A 24,836-nucleotide genomic window follows, 5' to 3' on the forward strand; every position below is an offset into this window, starting at 1 on the left:
AAACGCAGCTTGGGGAAAATTTCTAATTATCTCATCGCTAATGACATCAGCTGCTATCAGCTGTTAAATGTTTACACATATATCTAAGCGTGTATAAATTCATAAATGTCTGAAAAGTTGGTGTTAATACATATGTGAACATTAAAACTGCGAAGTCATATACTTTTCTTGATTGGTAAGTCACATTCACATAATATACAATTGAATATATATATGTAAAATTTGAAGTTTGGCTTAGTATGCATATTGAAGCAGCAGGTGTCAAATATTATTAATCAGGTTGTATACGCTTGTATGCAACTCTCATTTGTATATATATACAACACACATATATATGTATATAAATATATGAATATGAGTACATGTTGGAAGTGGTTATATCCATTTAATCGGATCTCAAGCATATGCCTACAACAAAATACGCTCAAATTCGTTGACATGCTAAAATGCTCGAGACGAAAATTCTTGAATAGGAACGAGTTTTAAATTATTTATAATTTCACAAATATTCGAATTAACTGCGCACCCTTGCAGAGATGACTTAATCGAATAATACTACAATTCACACATGAAGGCTATAAGGTTAAATATATGGATATGTGGTACATATGTATACACCAAACTTGGCATGTCTATATCTTGTTGCCTCTGAGATCAAGGTTTTGCTCACAAACAAAATGGAAATATTTTATAAGTTGATAATTACTAACATATTTGTAATGTTTATTTTTAGTGTGCTATCATCATCCATCATGGCTGCCGAACTTGATGCTATTGAGAAGGATTGCTTAGTTCGAGTGGCCGTAAGGTAAGAGAAATGCGTCATGTTCGAGGCCAGGTGACGGACTAGGAAATACTCCATGCCTAGGAGGAACAAATATTTTCTGCCAGTCGAAAACTTCATGAAGAGCACTCTAACTATTATCAAAATTTGGTTGTTGTCTTAGAGATTCATACATTTGAATTAGAAACTGATCCCCGACAATATATTTTCGGTTTCTATAGAATTCGTCCTCAAAATTCACGAGAGATAATTGACATGTGTAGAATCTGCACTACGGTTACGCCTGGCGAGCAGCATATTGTTATTGGATCTGACAAGGCATTTACCTTTGATTATGTATACGATGTGGACTCAAATCAGGTAAGCATATTAACATAAATATCCAGAATCAATTCACTTAGCGTATCCTCTTTTGTAGTGCGATATATATACCGAATGTGTGGAGCGGTTGGTGGAAGGAACCTTGCGCGGCTACAACGCTACTGTACTTGCATACGGTCAAACGGGCTCCGGGAAAACATACACAATGGGTACAGGATTTGATAACGCATCTGGCGATTATCAACTGGGCATAATACCCCGGGCGATTCGTCATATATTTGCCGGTATCGAAAGAATGCAGATGAAAGAAAATGAAGAAGTCTCCGTCACAAAATCACAGTTTAGCGTGGCTGTTCAGTTTATTGAGCTATACAACGAGGACATTATCGATCTGTTGAATCCATTCAATAAGCACTCAGCTTTTAAAATACACGAAAGTGCAAATGGACAAATTTCTGTAGCAGGCGCCACAATTAAACCAATAAGCGAATCACAGGAAGCTCTCAAGTGAGTATAAAATTGATAAAAATCATTTATATTAAAACTGTACAGCTCTGAGTGGTATATAAAAATAGAGTTTATTGATATTTATATTCCAATTTATTGATCCTATTGCGTGCAGATTGCTACAGGAAGGCGCTTTAGCTCGTACCACTGCCTCGACTAAAATGAATGATCTATCGTCTCGATCGCATGCAGTATTTACGTTATTTGTGCGCAGACAACATTTGATCGAGCCACAAAATGATTTTACCGATAATGACTTTGAAACGCTGACATCGAAGTTCCATTTTGTTGATTTGGCTGGTTCGGAACGATTGAAACGTACATTAGCCACTGGAGAGCGAGCTCGCGAGGGTATCTCCATAAATTGTGGCCTTCTGGCCCTTGGAAATTGTATATCAGCATTGGGAGATAAGTCAAAGAGGGTATCGCATGTGCCATACCGTGACTCGAAGTTAACACGTCTCCTTCAAGATTCGTTAGGTGGCAACAGTCAAACTTTAATGATTGCTTGCATATCGCCAAGTGATCGGGATTTTATGGAAACACTAAATACTTTAAAGTACGCTAATCGAGCCCGCAACATTAAAAACAAAGTTCAAATTAACCAAGATCAAAGCTCTCGAACAATTTCGCTGTTGCGTAGGGAAATTGCAGCTTTGCAATTGGAGCTTTTGGAATATAAACAGGTATAAATTTAATGTTTATGTTACCACTATAAAGATATTTATATTCAATATCTCTTTCAGGGGAAACGTGTATTGGACTCCCAAGGAAATACATTAATCTCAGACCAATTTTATGAAAATTCCATGCTTTCGGCTGATAATAAACGCTTACAACAACGACTTAAATCAATGCAAGAGACTATTAACATCTTAACAGAACGAAATGCGCAGCTTAAGCTTGAAAAACAAATTCATGAATGGTCAACAGACAACCGCTCCGATTCAGAAGTCACCAGTTTAGTTGGGAATTATATCGGCGAGATTGAACAATTGCAAGCTAAACTGATCGAATCGGAAGATATGTGTCAGCAATTAAAAAAATTGGGTTCGTCAGCGAACTCGCCACGCGGTAATAAGCCGTCTTATAATGGTAAGATTGCTGACATGCCATATTTAATAATATACAAATATGTACTTATATGTACCTTTACAGATCCAAGTCTTCTCATAGACATTGCTAAGAGAGGCTTAGAGAAAGATCGAGAGCTCTTAATGTCTCGCTCATTGCCTGGAATATCGAATGAAAGCAGTCAGCTAGTAGAACTCGAGTCTTCTGACAGCGATAGTGATTCGAATGGTAATATAAATTGGGATCACCATCAATCTATGTGTTAATGCTTTAAATTTTTGTTTTGCAGAAATCGAAATGGAGGAAAATTTAAATGAAATTAATTCAGATATCGAAATAAAAACTAAATTAATTGAACAATTGGAGTTATCCCAAGAGAGAATACAACTTATGCGACAGCATTATGAAGAAAAACTAACTATCCTAACATCTAAAATTTTTAACACTCAAAAAGAGAGGGATGAGATGTTAGCAAATATGGGTAAGTAAAAGCAATTGGCAATCGCATTTGTTGGATCATCAATTTATCTTCTTTGTAGCTTCTGCTGTGTCAAATCAACCAAAAGACAACTCAAAATCAGTGAAAATAGAATACGAACGTAAACTGAATGAGATGAATCGTGAACTAAAAAGATTACAGCAGTCTCAACGCGAACATATTCGCCAACAAAAAGAGATTAAGACCCAGGAAATAAAATTACATAGCTTGCGTATGGAACTTAGTGAATTGAAGTGCAGTAAGGTAATTGTCAATGTTCTGTAATTATTATAGAATTTTCCTTAAATAATTTAAATAAATGTCTCTAATATTTTAGGTAAAGCTGATGAAGAAGATATCCGAACAGACCAGCCGACACAAAGAGGAAAATTCAAGGAAGACTCGAGAAATTGCGCAATTGCGTAAAGAGCAGAGACGGCAAAAGAATGCAGTTTTGTCCTTACAGGCTAAAATGAATGCAAAAGAGCAAATTTTGAAAAGGAAATCTGAGGAAGTTTCCGCACTACGCAAGAGCCAACGTAGTCGAAATTCTGGTCCGAAAACACTTCGACAGTCACAATCAAAAATTGAACAGACACGTTCCCTACATCATCGCTGGGAGACCTTATCTCGTACTATATTGCACGCAGCGAGAAACAAACAGTTCATTACTCAGTTGGAAACAGAGTTAGAACGCCACGTTAAAGAGAGGGAAGATCTGTGTCGTGAGTTGGAGTTAATTCAAGATCCCCAGCATATTGAAAAGGGATCCGAATACTCAAACGAAGAAGATAATTTAAAAACCAACATTGGTTATGTACAAGAGAATATTGAACATGTCCAAAAAGCTATTATGGAATTCGAGGATGTAAAAGATCCGGCAAGCACTGATGCATACAAAATGCAGGGCATCTTAGACAATATTAGCACAATTGACGAGGCAAAATACTTGCTTCAAAAATTAACAGACAATAATATTTATATGACGTGCAATTCCTCCATGATTGAGAGTCGTTTGCAAGAACATGAAGCATTACTCAAAGAGGCTCAACGCGAAAGTGTCACACAGCAACAATTATTTCAATATTGCCTGTTAAACAACAAAAATTTGAAAATTGCTGACTTATTTGAATCGATGAATCTTGATGACAAGTTAAACTTAAGTCACTTAAGCCGCACCTTTTCGCAAAAATCTTTGAACAGCAACGGAACTTATGATATACCGCGTGGAGAAGCACTCGAATACACTTCTTTTGCCGAAGACGATGTGGCCAAAAGTCGAGGATCATCGCCCAATCCAACCAATGAAACGTAAGAACTTGTTTTTATTTAATTTTATATCCCTATACCAAGACAGAGAGCAATGTTTTTGATTAAAAATGAAATTTTCATGCCCTCCAATTTAAAAAATATTAACGTATTTTGAATTTTGTGTCTAATTTCTGATTATTGCTTTACTTGCATGGCTTTGTAAGGTGAGTTTAATATTAAATAGTTTTTTATTTCTAACTTTGTACAAAATCAAGTAAAGCGATAAAACTTAAATTATACACACTATATTTTCAACTAGTCGAACAATATTCGTTTTAAAACAGAAAGAATTTTCTATATTTTTTTACACGATTCAAGAAATTGTGAAGAAGTCACGATTCTGTTAAGTAATAATGAAGCTTACTCTACAATCAACCAATTATTTGAAACAGTATGCAAGATCGATGGATAATCCAAAATATATGCGAATACATTGGGAATCAAGAACTTTTTATCATTTATTATTTTTGTATTATGTTCAAATACTAGATCTTCCGACAAGAGTCCAAAGGTGCGCAGGCGTACAGCTCGACGTCAAGATCTTCTTTTTGGAGACACAGGATTTCCGAATCAAGTATGTATTATATCTTTTTGTCTACCACATAAAAGACTTTAAATTTTCAATCTTGCACAGGCACTCAAACCACATGAACTATGATCAATCGGAGTTCGAGTTTGCCAAGAGCTCCAAAATTCTCAAAGTAAGTTCATATGTTACAGAAATACATATAATTTTAATGAAACATATTTGTATTTATATATATATATATATATATATATATATCTGGGAATGTAAATTAAGCGATTACCACCTTGTATAATAAAATAACAAAATTGTTAAAAAGCTTTGTGTTTCTTTTTGGGGAATGTGGGGAATGCGGGCTCTTCGTTTATTCACAATTATAGCACTTAACTCCTTTAACCCAACCGCTCATTCGCTTAAAGCATAAATAAATAAAGGGTTTTTTTTACATCTTTTATTAGCGGTGTATACTTACATATGTACATAAAATATTGATTAAAATTTATCACACCTTAGCCAGTTTACATACACATAATGTTTTCTAAAGAAATTAACTAAACAATTCAATAGTGTTGTACATAAACATCTAAAAAAAAGAAAATAGTATAGAATACTTCGCCAAGATTGAACAACAAAAATAATATAATAATACAATTTTAGGACATAAATAGAATGTTTTAACAGTTGACAATTTTGTGTCATTCGAGATTTCTTTGATTTCGTTTCTGACATTGTACAATATGCTTAATATATAAATGAAAAATTATCTAGCCCCCGATAACGAAGTTTCCTGTTCAGCGTTTTCATGGCTTTGCGATTCTAGCCTTGCACTATTTGGCGGTGCACCTGGAAATAAATGAGATAAATATTTAAAGTTAAGTTCTACTTGGAAGTAATATTATAAAATGAACTTACCAATATAGCTAAGCAGAACTGGCAAAAAGATTAAGCCATGTGTTGCTCCGATAACTACAATTCCGAGGTACATACGGAAATAAAATACTTGGAAAATTTGACTTTTAGCAAAAGCTAAAACTAATATTCCGGCAAACTTTGTAAGAGTTATACCTGAAAATATTGAGCTACCCATTTTTGTTAAACTATCTGTAGCTCTATCTATTTGATTCAACTCTTTTGAGACGGAAAAACTATGCACTAGATGCGAACAAAACTCTACCGAGATTCCAACAGCCATAACAAGATTGACCAATGACACAGCATTGAGTGATATATTCCAATAATACATAAGGCCCCCAAGGTTAACAACAATCATTGTTATAGTGATGACTACAACAAGCGCGGAATGTATATCAAAGCCCATCAAAATGAATGTAACTATAAAAATGGAAAGTATAGAGATTCCCATGCTTTGTAACGTATCTGACCACATCGTTAAATATTGTTCATAGAAAACATAAAATACTGAATACGGAAAAACTTCGACCTGTAAAGCTGAGTCCATTGGTAGTCCGTTTATGATTAGATTGGTTTGCAACATTTGCGTTATGTTAGCTGATATCTTTCGGGCTGATTCTAAAGCTAAGTAATAGTCCTTCGATGTCTTTAGTATTGAAATGATAAGCCATAAAATATGAAGCGTCCACACTGAGTGTTTCATTTTTGTCATAGGAATACCGCACTGCTCCGCTATAGGCAGCATGACCTGCTTTGGCACATAACTCATCTGGATTATCATGCAGGAAACCCGGTAGATATTTTCCAAACTCATGTTCATCTGGCCGTTTCAAATCGTTTTTCGGGATTTTGCAGTTCGAACATGAATAATCTACAATGAAACAACAGATAACAGATTGAGTGAGTTTATAACAAAGGGAACGCAATAAGTAACTTACCTTGATGTGGACAGAAGCTGCCATTCTTCGGATTGTATTTGCAACAATCAGACGAAGCGGCCCAATCAAAGTAATCGTCGACCCAACTTGAAGCTGGGCGTGCAATATATGAAATGTTTGATCGTCGGCTCGCCATGTAAATTTGTGTTAACACGCTGTCATCATTGCAATATTGGCCCGAGCAAACCAAATTCTGATTAGTACTATTTGCATAATTGATATCGCCCTTGAGAACAAAATACATTGGGGGCCCAATATTGAGATGTTTGTTCAGCGATTTGAAATAATGCAAAACAAAACTATCCTCAGGCATTGCCAACTCTTGGTCAAGTCCAATATCAATTTTGGGCACAGAAGCAATGCTAGCACAAAGTAAACCAAAGAATATGATCATAACAATTGCTCTGACAACCTTCTTCATCAAAAATGGCACATAGACGCTCTTAAAAAACTTATACAGCAGTCCCTCACTATTGTGCACAACATCGGACTTTTTACATTTGATAAAGCAACAGATATCTAAACGATTCTCGTCCCTACGTTTTGTGTCCAAAGTGAACAATCCGACAAAGCATGTGATTTGTAATATAAAATCGATTAGTAAAGCGACGCCTGCATACAAAGCAAATGCTTTCACCGCCGGCATATCGGATAAGCCACCGAGGAAGAAACAACAACTTTCACTCACCGATGTCAATAGCATACTTGGGCCAACATGTCCGAGAACGCGACCCACCTGCTGTTCGGTTGTCTCATCGGTTCTACGCTGATCCCTTTGATAAGTCTGCACTAGAATGAAGATATTATCGACACCCACTGCCAGTACCAAAAACGGTATTACCTCGACAATGATTAATGTGGCAGGTAGGCCAATATATCCGAACAGACCCACCGAAGAGACCACAGAGGCCAAGACTATAATAACACCGCCAATGCCCAATGTGATTTTACTATCAATTAGTGATCGTTTAAGCTCTTGTACATGTCCTAAGGATATCGCTATGTATATAAACATAATAATGTATGAAACTAGAATCGTTAAGACATCCGACTGTGATTCCCTATTCAATTCATCTTCAATTGACCTCTCCGATGTGAACGCTATATCCATTGAATCACTCTTATTATTCTTTATATAGCTAACCATAAACTCAACAAAGCTCTTCTCCCATTCTAGTGCACGCTTTAGATCCTTTTTATCATGATGATTTTTAACCAAAAATGTGAGAATCAAAGCATCTGCTTGCTGATATTGTGTACTGGCCGAAAGTTGTTCACCCGGCTTTAGAAATCCGCCTAAGGCAACAGCTGGATCTACAGGTCCGCCGTAGTTAGCTAAACACAAATATGGATTACTGATGCAGTCGTACAAATCATCTAAGTAGGTAACCTAAATATAAAAATACAAAATGATTTCTGTCAAAAAAGAACATTCGGGTCTTTTTATACGTACATTAAATCCATTGTCTTCACTATTGTCATCAAGTCGTTCTATGTCGTCTTGAAAATAGCCCCAAATTGTTTGGACAACACAATCAGAAGTTGCAACATCTGTGTTGTCATCCTTCAGGGGTGCATAGCATATGTTTTTTAAAAACGTTCCGTTTGCGTTGATATTTTGGATTTGCTCCTGCAGATTCAAAGTTTCGGCTAGGAAATTCTTGTCAAATACGGGCCCGAATGTAATTGGCCCGTTCGAAGTTTTATGTACAATGTTTGGCAAGTTTACCGCTTTGATTATAACCTAAGCATAATAAAAAAGTTTTTTCCTGATTAATTATATCTTTGGGCACAGATTGCAGATGAGAGTTTTGTTTTAAACTTACCTGTTCGATTCTAAAGAAGGGTTCAAATTTGGAATCAAAGAATTCTCTTTCCGTTCTAGATTTTGAGGTAGGCGATGCCCAAAGTTCAACTGGATCTGTAGTAATCTGTACATAGGTTACGCCATATCCCAAAACAACAACAATGGTTGCGCCTGCAAGTAAAGTCATCCATGGATGACTTGCAAAAAATGTGCCCCATCTGGTGAATAGGTTTTCCAAAAAAAACTCTGTACGCGCACCAAGCTTTTCAAAATATCTTGGCTCCTGTCTATACATCGAATCATCTGTCACTCCATCATTTTCAATGTGAAAGTCTGCATCTAAAAGAGAAGTAAATAGTTAGTTATACATTTTACTTCTGAAAATTCGATTGCTAACCATTTATTGAGTCTTTTGTAAATAGGAACGATCCCATAAGAAAGACAATTACGCCAACCGAAAATACGACTGTCATAATAACTGTGAATGCATCGAATCCAGCAATTTTAAGAGGATCGGGTATTATTGGTTCATCTGGAGCTAGAGGGCATGACAAATCACAATCTGTACACGAGCACGCTGGAAGTTTACTCTAAAAGAGAAGATCAACAATTAATTATGTGTTTAAAAAGTGTATGCATTAAATGCTCACATTTACTGCCTGTTGGCAAGGGGTAATTGGTGGATTAAGTGGAGTAAATCCGTTCTCTGTTGCGTTTGTGGCATGTTGCATATATGTGATTTGAAAGGGAACAAATGGACTAGATGAATCGCCCATGAATGTAAACCATTTTGTCGCACTGCATCGTGATGCTGGATAGGCCCCGCACATCAGATCTAATGCCAATTTACCGGTTTGCGGCACAGACACCTGCAAATAATAAACATTTACAACTTGTAATAAATCTGCAATGTGAAAATGTCTTTTTAACGCGAAATGATAATTATTAAAGTTTTATATTTTAGCAAACAACCGAATAGAGAATTTGTTGTTGTTAGATGACAATTCGTCGTGATTATTGCATTTGATTGGGATGATCTTGTTATTTATAACAATTATTTTGACATTGTTGACCCCTACTCGTTTCTGTATTGTCCAGTTCGTCATCTGGATGCTGATCAGCATCCAAAACAAGCGTTTTGTCAAATCTTGCTTCGAACTCAAATTGAATAAAATCACACAATCAATTCATTGGCATCATGCGCAATTCGATTGAATTAATTATTACAGTAGGAATTCGCCCATTCACACCAATTTACTACAATTTGCAGCCAAATGGACTTGGCATTTGAACTACAAACATTATTTAATGATATGCAAGAGTGTACCCAGTTTTTCACTGAATTCCATTTTGTTTTTGTAATTTTTAATATTAAGCACATTGCCTGCAATATAATCAAATATGTACTTTATAGTCTCCTAAGGTATTTGATATACACTGCCATATGCCAGGGGCATTAAATTTGGACAAATTAAAAGTAAACAATTTGTTTGCCTCAATTACAAAGACCATATGCCCATTTAGGAATTTTGAATATGTTTTGGAAGCAATAATCCACATCAACTGCAGTTTCTAAAACTTTTTATAATATATATACGTTCAAATGGGTGTATCCAGATTTCGTAAAATGAGCGGGCTGATATTTTTCCATATATACGAGAACAAAGGCATTGTTTTCATTTGTTGTGTTAAATTTAGCACCTTGATAAGAGAAATCGCAATACAGTATATATAACTCACCTGAGAACATGACTTATAAGTCTGGTTGATATACTCCTCTGTTATGTGTATGTCAATAGAAGTTATATAGGTACCTAGAAATAAAAACATACATAATATATATACATATCATGAGAATAGTATGTACTCGAATTTATGAAATTACCATTTTTATTATTTTCGGTAGCAACAACTTTCATGAACTTAGTTTGATTCGGAGAGCAAGTCAACTGGCAAATATGTCGGGACAAGTTTATGAAACACGATGGACAACGCTCGAGAATATTAGCAGCAAGTTTTATGTTGTTATTTAATAGTTTTATCTAGGAAATATTAATATTTATTGTATGCGAATAGTTTTAGTTTTACAATCCGTCTTACCTGGTCAACGTCACAGCAAAAGTTCTTCTGTTCGCCTTCAAGCAAGGAACTGCATCTTTCCGCTAACAATTTGAGACCCTCTTCGGGCATTGGCTTTGCTGTGCCATTGTAGGAACAATATTGGTTGCGTAAAAAAGCATCTTGATTACAAACTCCATACCAGATGCAATCCTGGAAAAACCGGTAAACGGTAAATCATTAATTAAATGATTCCAATTATTGATCGATGGAAAGTGAATTATTGCTTTCATTAGTCATTCACCAAAGCGGTTTTTTTTTTCTTCTCATATTTATATTAAAGCTCACCTGCTTTGATGCTCCAAATAAGGAGACAATTATGCCAAATATGAAGAATTTAACGCCAGTTGAGGTACCGTGTAGTACAATCATTATGCAGTCGATTATAACGTCTTAGCTGGCAAGGGCATAATAGAGAGTAAAGGCTAGAAGTTAACTGATCAATTTAGCTATGTACAAATGCACGCATGCACATCCACAATTAAATTAAGCAACTTATACATCGTATATGTACATATGTGGGTCTAAGTTTAAATGCTTCTAAAAGGGGAAATATGGGAAAATGAGAACCATATAGTTTTTATTAGTTGTGTTTTTAATCGTTTTCTATGAACTTTGTTTTGATGTTTACTGACGTGTGTCTAGCTTCGAATTGCCTATTTTCAAATCGGATTAGTCACATTTAAATGTTTTCTTCAGTTCTTCCCCCTTTCCCCTTCATAGCCGTAAAGTCCTGTGGTTGTGTCATTGCTCCTTTTCTTTTGTCTCTACTCCGCATATTCCGATTTAACATATATGCAGAGCGTGATTGGAATAATATGTACATATATCTATGTCCTCTTTTCGAATACAACTGTTAATTCGTACATTCGTATTTATTTTAAACTTGTAAATAACTTGCAGATTTGAGCAGGAAATATGTACATTAATTTGTATATAAATTGGATAGAGGCTAATAAATAAACGGACATATATATATATATAAATATTTAATGTGTCGTAGTTGACTTAAAGCGTTACACACACACACATACATTCATAGTTCACATACATATTTGGAGCTGTGGAACGTTATCATTTTAAACAAAGATCTGTATACTATATATATATGAATGTGTAGCCTATGTTCGTTATTATTGTTGTTATTACACTCATCTTATTATGATGTGTTTTTGTATACATGCACATCTACAAACATAAACATAAATTAAATACATGACACCTACCAACACAATTAATTAAACACAATTTATTGTTCATACTACGAATCTGTGCACACTTGTAGTATTAAAACGAGGCACCTAATGGTATTGAATCAACGTCTTCAAAGACTTTCTGTCTTCTTAATTTTACTGCAATAAAATTTTTGCTAGGGGTGAACAATACATTCGTCATTCGTAAATAAGTAAGTATTTTTACGTATCGAGTTACCAAGACGCATTCGATAACATTTGAACCTAGGAATATATAAATACTCTTCCTAAGCTCTTTGTTTGCAACTTGTCAATCTATTATTTTAATATATATTTCTAAAAATAAAGAGGCTTGAAGCGCATCGTTCTAATCCCTTTGTGCTTAATGTTTTTTCTGTTATGTTTTTTTTTGTTTTCAAAAGTATAATAGGAAACCCTAAATAAGAATAAGCGAAATTGCTGGATGGCAATCCCAAAAATGTATCCGTAATCGAAATGATTTTTAGCGTTCCGATAGTTTTCGTTGGTATCTAAAAAAAAGTAGCAGTTACCGCTGTAACGGTGACATCATAAAACATTTATTTCTAGACTTTGCAGTCGGCCTCTTGTTTTTGTTTAGAACAGCAGCTTCAGTATTGCGAATCTCTAAAAACTGAATTGAAGTTCTCTTAGGTTAAATTAAATTAATCTTAACTTGAACGGCGAATAAAAACGTATTATCTAACAAAGAACTGACAGCGATACGGCGATGGAAGGAGCATCAAAGTTTTTAAAAGGAGTGCTTGGCGATATAAGCACCCGTTCAGCTTACTCGCAGCTGCTGATAGGTGTATCATCAGGATGGTATGTGTATAACAAAATCTACACAATTTGAATACACTCAATATTTATGCATTTGATAATGCGTATATTATTTTTTACCTATTGTCTTGTTAAGGCAACAATGTATGCTCACATACACACACACACACATATGTACGTGCGATGCAAACCAAAATTGTAAGAAAAATGTGTAATAACAGACAATGCAACTCAAAAATGCGTAATTCTGATCATTTTTATTATTTTGCTTCAGTTTTTGTTATGCAACACTTAAATATACGCATTACGTATGAGCGCTTCTTTTAAACACCCATAGAATTGAGAAAAAAAAAGATTCTTATGATTCACTCGTTATGTTTTGCACTGGTTTTATTTTACGTCACATTTTACTACGCATCGGTAGAGGGTAACATCACTCTATTACGACATGTAACGCGTAAAACATTTGAGGATAGCTAACTCCGACCCCCAAAATTAAGACATACATATTTACAAGTTTTCGATAAGTTGAGTTGAAGTAGTCTGTTGTTGTTGGCCTCCGCCTGTTTCTATGTACCCTTGGAACATGTCTATTTATATGTCTATCGTCATCGGCATCCCGAAGACAATTAATTCAAATTGAATATTGAATGTTTCGGTTTTCCGATTATGTTTTTGAAAACATTTATATTTTTGACTATTTACTTATATTGTATTTTTCATAGGGCGACTGGGTACACAACAATGAAATTTGGAAAGTTCGCGGCCTTTGCTATTGGCGGAAGTATTATCTTAATAGAAATTGCACACCAGGAAGGATTCATTAAAGTCGACTGGCCGAAGTTAACTAAAGGTGTTGACAAACTAGCTGATAAGGTTGAGGAATCAATATCAGGCAGAGATCAAAATTGGTTAGATAAGGTAATTTTGAAATAATTTTGCTTAAATACATCAATTCTGAGTAACATTAAATATGTACATCTTCAGACGGAAAGATATGTGGATCGCAAACTGGACCGAGTTGAGAATACACTCAAAGGCAAATCAAATAAAGTGAAGAAATGGTACGCCAAATATATTGGAGACGAAGATGGGCCAAAAATCAATGATCTTCATATATTTTTAACCGCATTCGTTGGAGGAATTGCCTTGGGCATTGCATCTGGATAATTAAATATTTAAATAATGTATTATGTGTTAACTAAGGCAAATGCAAATTCGTTTCGGTTCTCATAAAGCAAATAAATCATATGCTTAAACCGATTTCATATTATACATGTACCGCAACATTCTATCGTCGGCAGCTTATTTTTGATTAGCAATTGATGTTACTACAATCGGTAAACAAGCCTGCATTTTTGCTACGCCTGATATATTTTACATCGAGAATGTTTTACAAAAAATATATCTATATCTAATGTGTAAGTTTAAGAAGCCAAAGTTTTTTGTTGTCTTGGCATACCGTATCTTTCTAATCGAGAATGCGATTCTCCCAAGCACGTTAAAAATCGTAATTGAATATTTAGCAAATTACACAGCGTAAGCATTTTTCTGTAAAGACTTCGGTTCAGGGTATCTCCTAGTCGAGCTCTCTCGACTAGAGCATTCTTTCCTGTTATTTTTTAATCGAGATCTGTTTAACAAGGTATTTAATCTTCGGCGTCGAATATAATTTTCGTATAATCATTTTATGCTCAGAATTTGCCAACGTTTACAAATTGTAATACTGATGGTAATCGCACATTTTACCTGCATTGTACCATGGATATATATGTGCATAGATAATGTATGTGTATATGTTTGTCAACGTTGCCTTCTGTTTTGCCACTGCATTTCTTTGGGTTCTTTTTGTCATTTTCGACAAGAGTGCAATTGAATTTACTGTGCTGGCGAGTTAAACACAAATAGTTAAATATTAGATAAAATGACATCAGTGATAAACATTCTATTTATTTTTAAGCTTTGTGCTCAAGTGACGTCAACTTCGGTTATTAAAGTAGGTGGGTATCTACTTATAAATAATTTTACTAGTAAATACATATATGTAATAAATGCCTGTAACTGTAACTGGAAGGCGCACTTTTTCCAAGGGCATCTGAACAGCAGAGCAACCCGGAAGTTGCCTTTCAATATGCCGTTCATCGACTGAATCAAGACAAAAGTCTTTTACCCGATGCAGACCTGGTTCACCACATCAAATATATGGACAGCGATTCTTTTCAGGCGGTCCAAAAAGGTAGGTGTGTATCGTCAATAGAAATTACTTGAGATGTTTATAAATGTTTATTTTTAATATATATATATGGAATAGTGTGCAGTCTAATCGAAGGCGGTGCTCAGGCAATATTTAGTCCAACCGACTCGGTTTTGGCCACCCACATTAATTCCATATGCGATGATCTCGATATACCAGATATAGGAATCGGTCGATCCACTCAAGAATTCTCAATAAATGTTCACCCATCGCAGCAGTACATAAATCGTGCATTCATCGATGTTATACAATATCTAAACTGGACAAGGTTTGGCATTCTATATGAAAAAGATCATGGTATGTATCCGATTTGTATATAATAAGATAGTGTTACAGGAAAGCTTAAATTCGTTTATTGCAGGCATATTGACATTGAATCAATTTTCACGCTCAATTCAGGCTGAAGTGCATATACGACAAGTAGCGCCATTATCCTACCTATCCGTACTAAATGAGTTTAAAAATAAAGAAATTCACAATATCTTAATTGACACGAACTCGGCTGGAATTTCAGTTCTACTAAAAAATGTGAGCTCGATTTAAATTCACCAAATATAAAACCTAAAAATTGTAAAATAATTTAATATCAGACACAGGTTATCTTTCAGTTAATATTATGAGTATGTTTTTCTTTGCGTTCATACAGATTCTTCAGCAACAAATGAATGAGTATAAATACCATTATTTGTTCACCAGCTTCGATTTGGAAACATTCGATCTGGAAGATTTTAAATACAACTTTGTGAATATAACATCATTCCGTCTTGTGGATTTGGGCGATGTAGCCGTTAAGGAAATTCTAAAGGATATTGAATCCTATGATCGTCTGATTTTGAACCGAAACCAATCCATATATAGCTTAAAGAAATCCGTTAGCATTGAGGTAAATAGCAAGTCATTCTTATTATTGTACTCGTATTTTTTTTAAATGTTTTCCCCTATAAACCCATTATTAGACAGAGGCCGCTTTGATGTTTGACTCGGTATATGTATTTGCCATTGGTCTGCAATCAATATATCCCTTGATTCATCTAACCAACTTGACCTGCAACGATGAAATCCCATGGAATGGCGGCCTGAGTCTGATCAACTATATAAATGCGGTATTTTTAGAAATTTTTTAGTATTTATACATCATTGCAAACCCTTGCTGAAGGCATTATAATATAGTTCTGAAAATTACTAAATCTCTTATTTGATTGCCTAAATTAGGTTGAATGGAAAGGATTAACTGGACCTATACAATTTAAAGAAGGGCAAAGAGTTCAATTTAAGCTCGACTTGATCAAACTAAAACAACACTCGATTGTCAAAGTCGGAGAATGGACACCTCAAGATCATCTGAATATAACGGAGCCATCATTATTCTTTGATTCTGGTTCCATGAATGTGACTTTAGTTGTAATCACAATACTGGTCTGTCTTTTATATGTCAACATATTGCGATTATGTTTTTATTTGAAGTAACTCTTGAATTTTAGGAAACTCCATACGTAATGATGCGTTATGGCAAAAATTATACGGGAAATGAACGCTTTTATGGCTTCTGTGTGGATATATTGGAAACCATATCGCATGAGGTGGGATTCGACTATATATTGGATTTAGTGCCAGATAGAAAGTATGGTGCCAAAGATCCAGAAACAGGTCAATGGAATGGAATGGTTGCTCAGCTAATGAAATATGTTTGTATCATTAAAAGTATCTTTGAAATTTTCCAGTCTGATCTGAACACTCATCTCATTATTATTATTGTGATAAATTGCAGAAAGCAGACTTGGCCGTTGGATCTATGACAATAACCTATGCGAGAGAGAGTGTTATAGATTTCACTAAACCATTCATGAATCTGGGCATTAGCATATTATTTAAGGTGTGTTTGGCATTAAGCTGTTTCTGCCAAACAATTTTCAAGTATATTTAAATTGATTTTTCAGGTGCCAACAACGGAACCAACTCGACTATTTTCATTCATGAATCCACTGGCGATTGAAATATGGATTTACGTACTAGCGGCATATTTACTCGTATCGATTACCATATATATAGTGGCCAAATTATCGCCGATCGAATGGAGGAGTATTCATCCGTGTGATGTGGAGCACGTGACGATAAGCAATCAATTCACAATATCGGACAGTTTTTGGTTTACTCTTGCGACGCTAATGCAACAAGGATCGGATATATATCCAAGGGCTGTGTCCACACGAATTATTAGCAGTATTTGGGGATTTTTTTCTCTCATTATTGTTGCATCGTATACGGCGAATTTGGCCGCATTTTTAACTGTCGAACGCATGATTAATCCCATTGAAAATGCTGAAGATTTGGCCAGCCAAACGGAAATCTCTTATGGCACCTTGGATAGTGGATCGACAATGACCTTCTTTCGGGTATATATATATATATTTTTGATGTTTACCAGATTTTATATTTGATTTTTGTTTTGTTGTATTGTGATTAGGACTCCATGATAGAAACTTACAAGAAAATGTGGAGAATTATGGACAATAAGAGACCGCAGTCATTTACATCGACCTATGAGGATGGCATTAGACGTGTCAACCAGGGAAACTATGCCTTCCTAATGGAGTCAACAATGCTTGACTATACTGTTCAACGTGATTGCAATTTAACACAAATTGGCGGCTTATTAGATACTAAAGGTATTACTAGGATCAGAAGTATAATATATATTATTGTTTACTTCATTTAAAATGCAATTTTAAGGATATGGCATTGCCACGCCAAAGGGTTCGCCATGGCGGGACAAGATATCGTTGGCCATATTGGAGCTGCAGGAGAAGGGCGATATTCAAATGTTATACGATAAATGGTGGAAGAATACGGATGAAACCTGTACACGGATCAGCAGCAATAAGCACTCGAAAGCAAATGCCTTGGGTCTGGAAAGTATAGGTAAAGTATTACATATAGATATATATATATATAGTCGATAATTATATGTGCGTGTGCTATTGCAGGTGGCGTATTTGTTGTGTTAATAACGGGTATTTTGGTTGCCTTCATTGTGGCCTTCTTCGAGTTTTTGTTCAACTTTCGGCAACAGGCGAAGACAATGCGTATCAATCACTGCGATTGCAGAAATCCAAATCATTTGATTAATACTCAAGCCGACAAGGATGTATCGTATTTGCCACCGGCACGCTCATTCTGGGTGGAAATGTTTGAGGAGCTGCGGTTTGCATTGTGGTGCACCAATGAACGACAACGTCCGGAGCTAAGCAGATGTTGCAGCGAGTGCCAAGAGAATTGAGAATTGTATTGCGACAATAAAGGATTAAAAGCTATCGTTTGATATATATTTTATTCATGTGTTTTAGTGTTAACTTCTATGACTAATTCGCCTTGGCCTGCCAACGTCGAAACACATCCGCCTACTACATACATACATTTATATATAATACAATCAGGTTTGTTCCGAATTCATATAATGATTTCGAATCTGTAATCTTTTCATTTCGAATGCAAAACCGAGTTAAGAAAGAGTCGTTGTGTGTTGAGAATGTAAAAAAGAATATATTGTATATTCAATACATTATTTCTCTATAAGTTAAAGACTATTGCAAAAATGTGTTTATGAATATTTTATTTGATTCTTTCTGTTTAATTTGGCAACTTTTAAAAAATGTTCAGAACAGCAATCAATTCCATTTGGGCAAATCTCAGACGGAGTCCGAATTCGAAACAAACCTGAATATGTCTAGTTGAAATATAATAAGCTATTGTTTATTTTAGTTTTTAATTAATTCGTTAATACTAAAAGTTAGGTTTCCTTAAAGAGCATTCGACAAAGCTCGCCGCCACCCAACGTGCCCTTGGTGCACAATAATAGTTGTCGGGAGCGTTCGGCACTCTTCTTTTCGTTGGCAATGATGCGTCTGGTTCGGATCTGATTCGTTTTCCAAAATGGTGATACTATCTGCCTCTGCCACTTGGCACCGTTCTCCGGCAATGTGGGTAGAGTGGGCAGCCTGCTTAGCTGTAAGGATGGATATGGCGTTGGTAGTTTTACCGGTCGATTGCTGGTTGCTTCTTCATATTTTCGAATTTTCATTTGATATTTTTTTCTTAGAACATTTTGCCTGGCCCGTGAAATGGTGTTATTGGATTTCTTAGACAGCCATTTGCGACTGATGCGCTTTATGAACTCTTGAGTCTCCGAATCCAGGACATCGTTCCCATTGTTGTTGTTGTTGTCTTTGTTGTATGCATCGAATTGTGAAGATCCTTCGCCACTGCCACTGGCAAAATTATCATTTTGTTGCAACGATTTATTTTCATCGCTATCATCATCAAAATGTACTCTAGTTGGTTTCTTAACAAAATAATCAAAGTTCCACTCGTTGGCTCGGTCAACTTTTTGAGCCCTTTGCCGATTCACATTAGTTTGAGTCAATTGCTTTTCAATAGCAGGAGGAAAATCGGATTTATCCTCACTCTCTTTGGCATTAGCACTGCTAGAGTCTGATGAACCATATATGGGCTTTGGCTTTGAATTCGGAGTATAAAAATCATCAATATAAATATGCTGCTGTTGATCCAATTCATCGGTGACTGAATTATTTAGCAAGTAGTTTTTGGTTGGTACAATGGGTATTTTAGTACCATTGTGAATATGTTCGGGGTACTTGTGATATTTCCAGTTTGGTGCATTATTTAAATGCTTACTCGCCATATCGGTTTTGAAGAGAAATGTGATTTCATTGCCATTTATTGGGAATATCATAAAAATTGCACCCACAACTGCCAATATTAACAGCATATAGAGAGCCATAAGCGCAATCAGCCTGTAAGATAGTCGTGGATATATCATGATGCTAATGAGAAGCTACGTCATTCAATCTGTGAATGAATAATATATATATATATATATTTATTTAGTTGTATTTAATATTACCAGTATGCAAATGTGAGAATACTTAGTTCAAATCAAATAAGATAGAACGACTATCTTGGGCACGCCGAAGATTATATTCCCCTGCTTTTTAATAAAGATTTTAAAATATGTATGTATGTAAAACAGACAGACGGACATGGCCATATCGACTCGGCAGCGATGCAGATCAAGAACAAATATATTTTATGGGTTCAATGCGTTGCACATCCTACGACTAAGTAATAATACTCCCTGCATAGGTATAAAAAGTGTATACATGGCGCTGAGAAAGCACTCATACTTCATACTTTGGTTAGAAAATGTTATAATTGTAGAGCAACAGTTATACATTGTTAGTTTTTTATATCTATAATTAATGCATATAGATACATACGCAAATATCTATTATCTATATATTATTTCATATTCACACTTACATATATTGTTGAACACTCAACTTAGAGCTGATAAACTTTTTCGGTTTGTGCACATTGAATTTGTGCAAATACTTATGTACACATCAATATCCTTGAAGGCGTTATTTAATTGAATTCGCTCAGCTCTTATTCAATTTGATATTTATTCAATATTCTGCATAGCTTAGTTATGCATTTAATATTTAAATTGTTTTTTTTTTTTGATAATTATTTGTTAATGCAATTCAAGTTTCTTTCGTCTATTACTTTTACTACACACATCCCCTTTTCTATTCCTGTTTTTAATACCCTTGTTTTCTTTACATCAGTATTGGTGCTGGATCATGCGCAGTAGTACTTGGAAAATCGGATACACCTTTAGCCGTATGTACGTATGTATATACGGCATGTACACATATATGAAAATCATCGCATCACTTTTCATAGTTTTGGACTGTTGTTATTCCTTGAGAAAGTATAACGTATCGGGAATAATATCCCAAAAATTGTGTGTTTCAGGAACGCTGATCGAAAATGTTCTTTCAAAATTTTAATACAGAAATACATCAGATATCAAGTGAAGAAGAATAATGTTTCAGGAATTTTTATCAAAAATTATCTATCTTATTTTCAATACAGAAATAAATCAGAGAAATTCAATAATATTGATCGAACTTTGTGGTTCACAATTTAACTAAAGAAATAAATCAGAGACCAAATCAAGGGGAACATAGCTTTTGAGCATTGTCAAAAATGTTGTTTCGAAATTTAAATACAGAAATAAGTCAAGATCATGGCCATAAAGAATTGATTTTTTTCATGACAATTTGTACTAATCCCCACGATATATAACATGATGTGCTACCAAAAATCGTGCTTCTAATTTTGTAGCCTAGATACCTGCTTTTGAAAAATGATTTAGATTTATTGAAAATTTTACCATGAAGTATGATAGACCATTGATCACAGATTCCCAATTTTATTATGTCCTAGGCCATTACAAATAACTAGTAAATTTTTGAAAAAGCATGTAACAGGTAGAAGAAAGCATCTACTACGTCATAAGGTATATATACATAATTCTCAGACTATCTATCTGTGTGAATAGATCTGAGAGCTCGAGACAACATTTGGTTTGTAAATCCATTGCAATAAAAACTAGAAAATTAAAGATATGACGTGACACAGTACTAATCAACTGCAAAACTTACATCAAGATCATTTGGGTCGCAAGTGAAACAATTATATTGTCATATTTACCAAATTATACAACAGCAAGCAGTCATTTTAAGCTAAAAATTGCTTGGTGCTATTAACCCATTTTGATTGAATTATTTTGAAATGAATTATTGTCGTCCAAGTTTTATCATACAGGAACTCATCCTTTTTGTACAAATATAAGAGACAGAAGAACACGTATAAGTAGTTTGGTCAGGATTATTGTGGTAAACGAAGTATTTCATAAAAGAACTAACTAAACGATTGTCACAGATTTATTTGTCCAAATATGACATTGAAGTAACTATATTTTTGGAATTTATGCCAAATATATTTCGATGTGATCCAGTGTGCGTGGGTTATACAAATAAAAATATACAAAAATAACTAAATTCACTATAAAATGTACTGCAATATTAGATTTCGTTTATTGTTTCCATTGTTTTAGATGATAATTCAAAACTTATTACTTTTTTTAAAATCAATTTGTAATTTTCTATTTACTAACATTGCCTTCTTCATTTGTTGAATTATTAAGATCACTATTGTTGCATGTGTCGCCTGAGGAGCCACTAACATTTGCCACATACAGTGCTGGATCAATTACTTTCGGTATGGGTTTAATTTCCGTTCCCAATTCCTTTTCAATGCGATGCAGATCAAACCGATCCTCGTAGGTTATTAAATTTATAGCAATACCTGAAAAATGGTATATATAGTTTTTTTTGAACACAAAGTGGAAATTGTAAACTGAAATACAGATGTTAGAGCAGATTGACTTACCTAAGTGTCCAAATCGACCAGAACGACCGATTCGATGTAAATATGTTTCAGCCATTCGAGGGAAATCAAAATTGATGACGACATTCACAGCTTGTACATCGATGCCACGGGTAAACAAATCGGAGCAGACCAAATTTCGGCAGAGGCCTTGCCGAAAATCGTGAAACACTCGATTCCTGTGCGCCTGGGCCATTTTAGCGTGAATATAATAACAGCAATAGCCCAGCTCCGTTATCTTTTTCGCAAGGAGTTCGACACGTTGCGTCGAATTGCAAAATATGATTGATTGATTTATTTGCAATTTGGAAAATAATGTATTTAAGCAGTGAACTTTCTGGCGTTCTTGTACAAATGCATAGTATTGGGTGACACCTTTCAGTGTTAGCTCTTCCATCAGATTGATCTCGTAGGGTTCACGCAAATGCTTCTCCATAAAGTTTTTAACCGTTAATGGAAATGTGGCCGAAAACAGCAATATCTGTGGATCTTTGGGCAATTTTAATATAACATGATCCAGCATGCCTTGAAAATCTAACGAGAGCAGCTTATCGGCTTCATCCAAAACTAATATTTTGCAATGCGACATATCAGCAACTTTCTTATCCATTAAATCCAAAATTCGACCCGGAGTCGCAATAATTAATTGTACTGAAATCAAACACATTACAAATATCAAACAATGCAATTCGAGAACAGTAGCAGTTAAATGTGTAAGCAAAACAAATATGATAAATACCTTTTTGATATATACGAAGAATGTCATCCTTTAGAATTGTACCGCCTGTCGTAACCATAACTCGGATATCCAGATGCTTGGCCAGTTCGATGCATATCTGTGAGGTTTGCAGTGCCAATTCTCGAGTGGGGACCATCACCAAGGCTTGGATATAGTCTTTAGTTGGGTCAATTTGCTCCAAAACTGGAATGCAATATGCTCCGGTTTTGCCTGTGCCATTTTTTGCACGGGCCAATACATCTTTTCCACTTAAGGCAATTGGAATAGCAGCTTCTTGGATCGGCGATGGTCGTTCCCAACCCTTCTCGAAAATACCCATGAGCAGTTCACGCTTCAGACAAAACTCTTCAAATTCGTTGCCACGCGTATCAGTCACATCCTAAAATAACAAACATATACATATATATATATATATATGTATGTACAATTTAATAATGAACTCACTTAGATTTCCCATACTTTTTAATATATAAAAACATTATCGTAAATGGTAAAAAATTAATGGAAATTTGAACTTACTGTCGTTTTGAATCGATTGTCCTTTGGGGGAAGCTTCAGTTTGGATTTCCATCCCATATCATCACTTAAGTTATTGGCAATTTGATGATCATTCAAAATTCTGAAAATACGAAGTGAGAAATTCCCTAATTTATTACACTTACTTGTATACACTTAAATAAATATACACGTGTTAATTTGTAGTTAAATTATAAATTTTGTGAGACATTTGTTTGATGTATCTGTTTTTTTTTTTATATAAATCGGCTGATTTAGTGTTATCTTTTTAATTAACAAATGAAAACTCAACAAAACGTGCTTAACATTCCCTTAAAGCCTACAGGGCAACATTTTCGATTTTCATTTTTTTTTTTGGCAAAAGCCGCCAAACGAGACCTTTACACACACATATAAATAAGAGGTATATTTACATATAAGTGCATGTACATACATACACAAGTATGTACATTTGATGAAGCCAAATTTCTTTTGGATTATAAAACGTATGTAAATGAATAAATATATTGAAAGTACAAACCCCTTGTTGACCAGACTTGAATGACCGGGTACAATTTTCTCTGTCATCATCCTGGCGGTTTAATTTATATATATGAATTTGTGTGTATGTGTCACGATCTGAAAATGCGAGATTGATTTATTTTATAACGATAATCGGTGTGTGTGTATTTAAATGTCTTACTTTTGTTATGCTAAAAAATATATGTATTACTTCTTGATTTTCACTTTTACAATTTCAGGCTACTCCGAATAGATCAAGGAGCGTATCAAAATGAGTTTATCTTAACGGCTTATTAATATCACAAATACAACCTAACGAGCGATAGAAACCTTTACAGCCTTACAACTTGGTATCAATAGTACCAATCACACGAAAACAATCACTCGGAAAAAAAGTGCACACTCACTAGTGATGGGAGCACTATTGAATGCATTCGATATATTTTCTATATACAATGCAAACAAAAATTTTAATTAAAATTAAATTTGAATTCAAATAATATAATTGTTTGCTATTATAGGTAAATTAAGAGCTTAATTCGTATACTTTAATTGTTTGCCGATATTTGCTTGCCGTTTTTAGTACTTTTTACTGACAAACGCGTCTCCATGCTATACGATAGTGGAACGTTTTGGGAAATTGAACCAAACGAAACCTTCGCTCGCATATTCGAAATGTTTGTGTTAATTCTCTCAGTACTAATTTTGTTTATATTATACAATTTTTCTGAATATTTAGATA

General features: G+C 34.8%; 6 protein-coding genes across 8 annotated transcripts; 3 read left to right on the forward strand and 3 right to left on the reverse strand.

The window, feature by feature from the left end:
* Positions 1-132: 132 nt before the first annotated feature.
* Positions 133-5,259, forward strand: LOC6566968 (kinesin-like protein KIF21A). 2 transcript variants are annotated; one of them, XM_032739672.2, is made up of 12 exons: positions 133-175; positions 734-808; positions 1,006-1,144; positions 1,203-1,612; positions 1,728-2,298; positions 2,359-2,707; positions 2,771-2,914; positions 2,976-3,167; positions 3,226-3,428; positions 3,502-4,475; positions 4,965-5,049; positions 5,110-5,259. In XM_032739672.2, the coding sequence occupies exons 2-12, from the start codon at positions 753-755 to the stop codon at positions 5,131-5,133; spliced, it is 3,147 nt and encodes a 1,048-aa protein (XP_032595563.1). In that variant the 5' UTR covers positions 133-175; positions 734-752; the 3' UTR covers positions 5,134-5,259. The 2 variants fall into 2 exon arrangements, with proteins under 2 accessions (XP_032595563.1, XP_032595564.1); XM_032739673.2 differs by lacking the exons at positions 133-175; positions 4,965-5,049; positions 5,110-5,259 and adding an exon at positions 4,794-4,927.
* Positions 5,260-5,499: 240 nt separating this feature from the next.
* On the reverse strand, positions 5,500-12,073 carry LOC6566969 (NPC intracellular cholesterol transporter 1). The gene is given in 13 exon segments (XM_032739671.2): positions 5,500-5,844; positions 5,914-6,571; positions 6,573-6,784; positions 6,852-8,241; positions 8,305-8,595; positions 8,678-8,997; positions 9,056-9,248; positions 9,309-9,527; positions 10,399-10,472; positions 10,544-10,700; positions 10,759-10,929; positions 11,065-11,173; positions 12,003-12,073. Coding segments are annotated over 12 exon segments (3,852 nt in total). The 5' UTR covers positions 11,149-11,173; positions 12,003-12,073; the 3' UTR covers positions 5,500-5,761.
* Positions 12,074-12,567: 494 nt separating this feature from the next.
* On the forward strand, positions 12,568-14,045 carry LOC6566970 (FUN14 domain-containing protein 2). The gene is made up of 3 exons (XM_001992887.2): positions 12,568-12,812; positions 13,496-13,691; positions 13,758-14,045. Exons 1-3 carry the CDS (start codon positions 12,718-12,720, stop codon positions 13,938-13,940), a joined length of 474 nt encoding a protein of 157 aa, XP_001992923.1. The 5' UTR covers positions 12,568-12,717; the 3' UTR covers positions 13,941-14,045.
* Positions 14,046-14,628: 583 nt separating this feature from the next.
* On the forward strand, positions 14,629-18,349 carry LOC6566971 (glutamate receptor ionotropic, kainate 2). 2 transcript variants are annotated; one of them, XM_001992888.2, is made up of 13 exons: positions 14,629-14,770; positions 14,845-15,006; positions 15,082-15,321; positions 15,386-15,552; positions 15,671-15,907; positions 15,981-16,127; positions 16,237-16,440; positions 16,506-16,709; positions 16,793-16,897; positions 16,962-17,417; positions 17,489-17,690; positions 17,755-17,943; positions 18,009-18,349. In XM_001992888.2, the coding sequence occupies exons 1-13, from the start codon at positions 14,695-14,697 to the stop codon at positions 18,299-18,301; spliced, it is 2,682 nt and encodes an 893-aa protein (XP_001992924.2). In that variant the 5' UTR covers positions 14,629-14,694; the 3' UTR covers positions 18,302-18,349. The 2 variants fall into 2 exon arrangements, with proteins under 2 accessions (XP_001992924.2, XP_032595453.1); XM_032739562.1 differs by lacking the exon at positions 14,629-14,770 and having other exon boundaries at positions 14,869-15,010.
* On the reverse strand, positions 18,334-20,627 carry LOC6566972. The gene is made up of 2 exons (XM_001992889.2): positions 20,362-20,627; positions 18,334-19,890 (listed from the first exon to the last, which is right to left on the reverse strand). The coding sequence occupies exon 2, from the start codon at positions 19,859-19,861 to the stop codon at positions 18,812-18,814; it is 1,050 nt and encodes a 349-aa protein (XP_001992925.2). The 5' UTR covers positions 19,862-19,890; positions 20,362-20,627; the 3' UTR covers positions 18,334-18,811.
* A 1,335-nt stretch (positions 20,628-21,962) lies between these two features.
* On the reverse strand, positions 21,963-24,463 carry LOC6566973 (ATP-dependent RNA helicase me31b). The gene is made up of 6 exons (XM_001992890.3): positions 24,276-24,463; positions 24,114-24,211; positions 23,597-23,696; positions 23,078-23,456; positions 22,342-22,989; positions 21,963-22,257 (listed from the first exon to the last, which is right to left on the reverse strand). Exons 2-6 carry the CDS (start codon positions 24,161-24,163, stop codon positions 22,055-22,057), a joined length of 1,380 nt encoding a protein of 459 aa, XP_001992926.3. The 5' UTR covers positions 24,164-24,211; positions 24,276-24,463; the 3' UTR covers positions 21,963-22,054.
* Positions 24,464-24,836: the final 373 nt, after the last annotated feature.

Source organism: Drosophila grimshawi, unplaced genomic scaffold (assembly GCF_018153295.1).
Source record: "Drosophila grimshawi isolate 15287-2541.00 unplaced genomic scaffold, ASM1815329v1 contig_1377, whole genome shotgun sequence".
NCBI lineage: Eukaryota > Metazoa > Arthropoda > Insecta > Diptera > Drosophilidae > Drosophila > Drosophila grimshawi.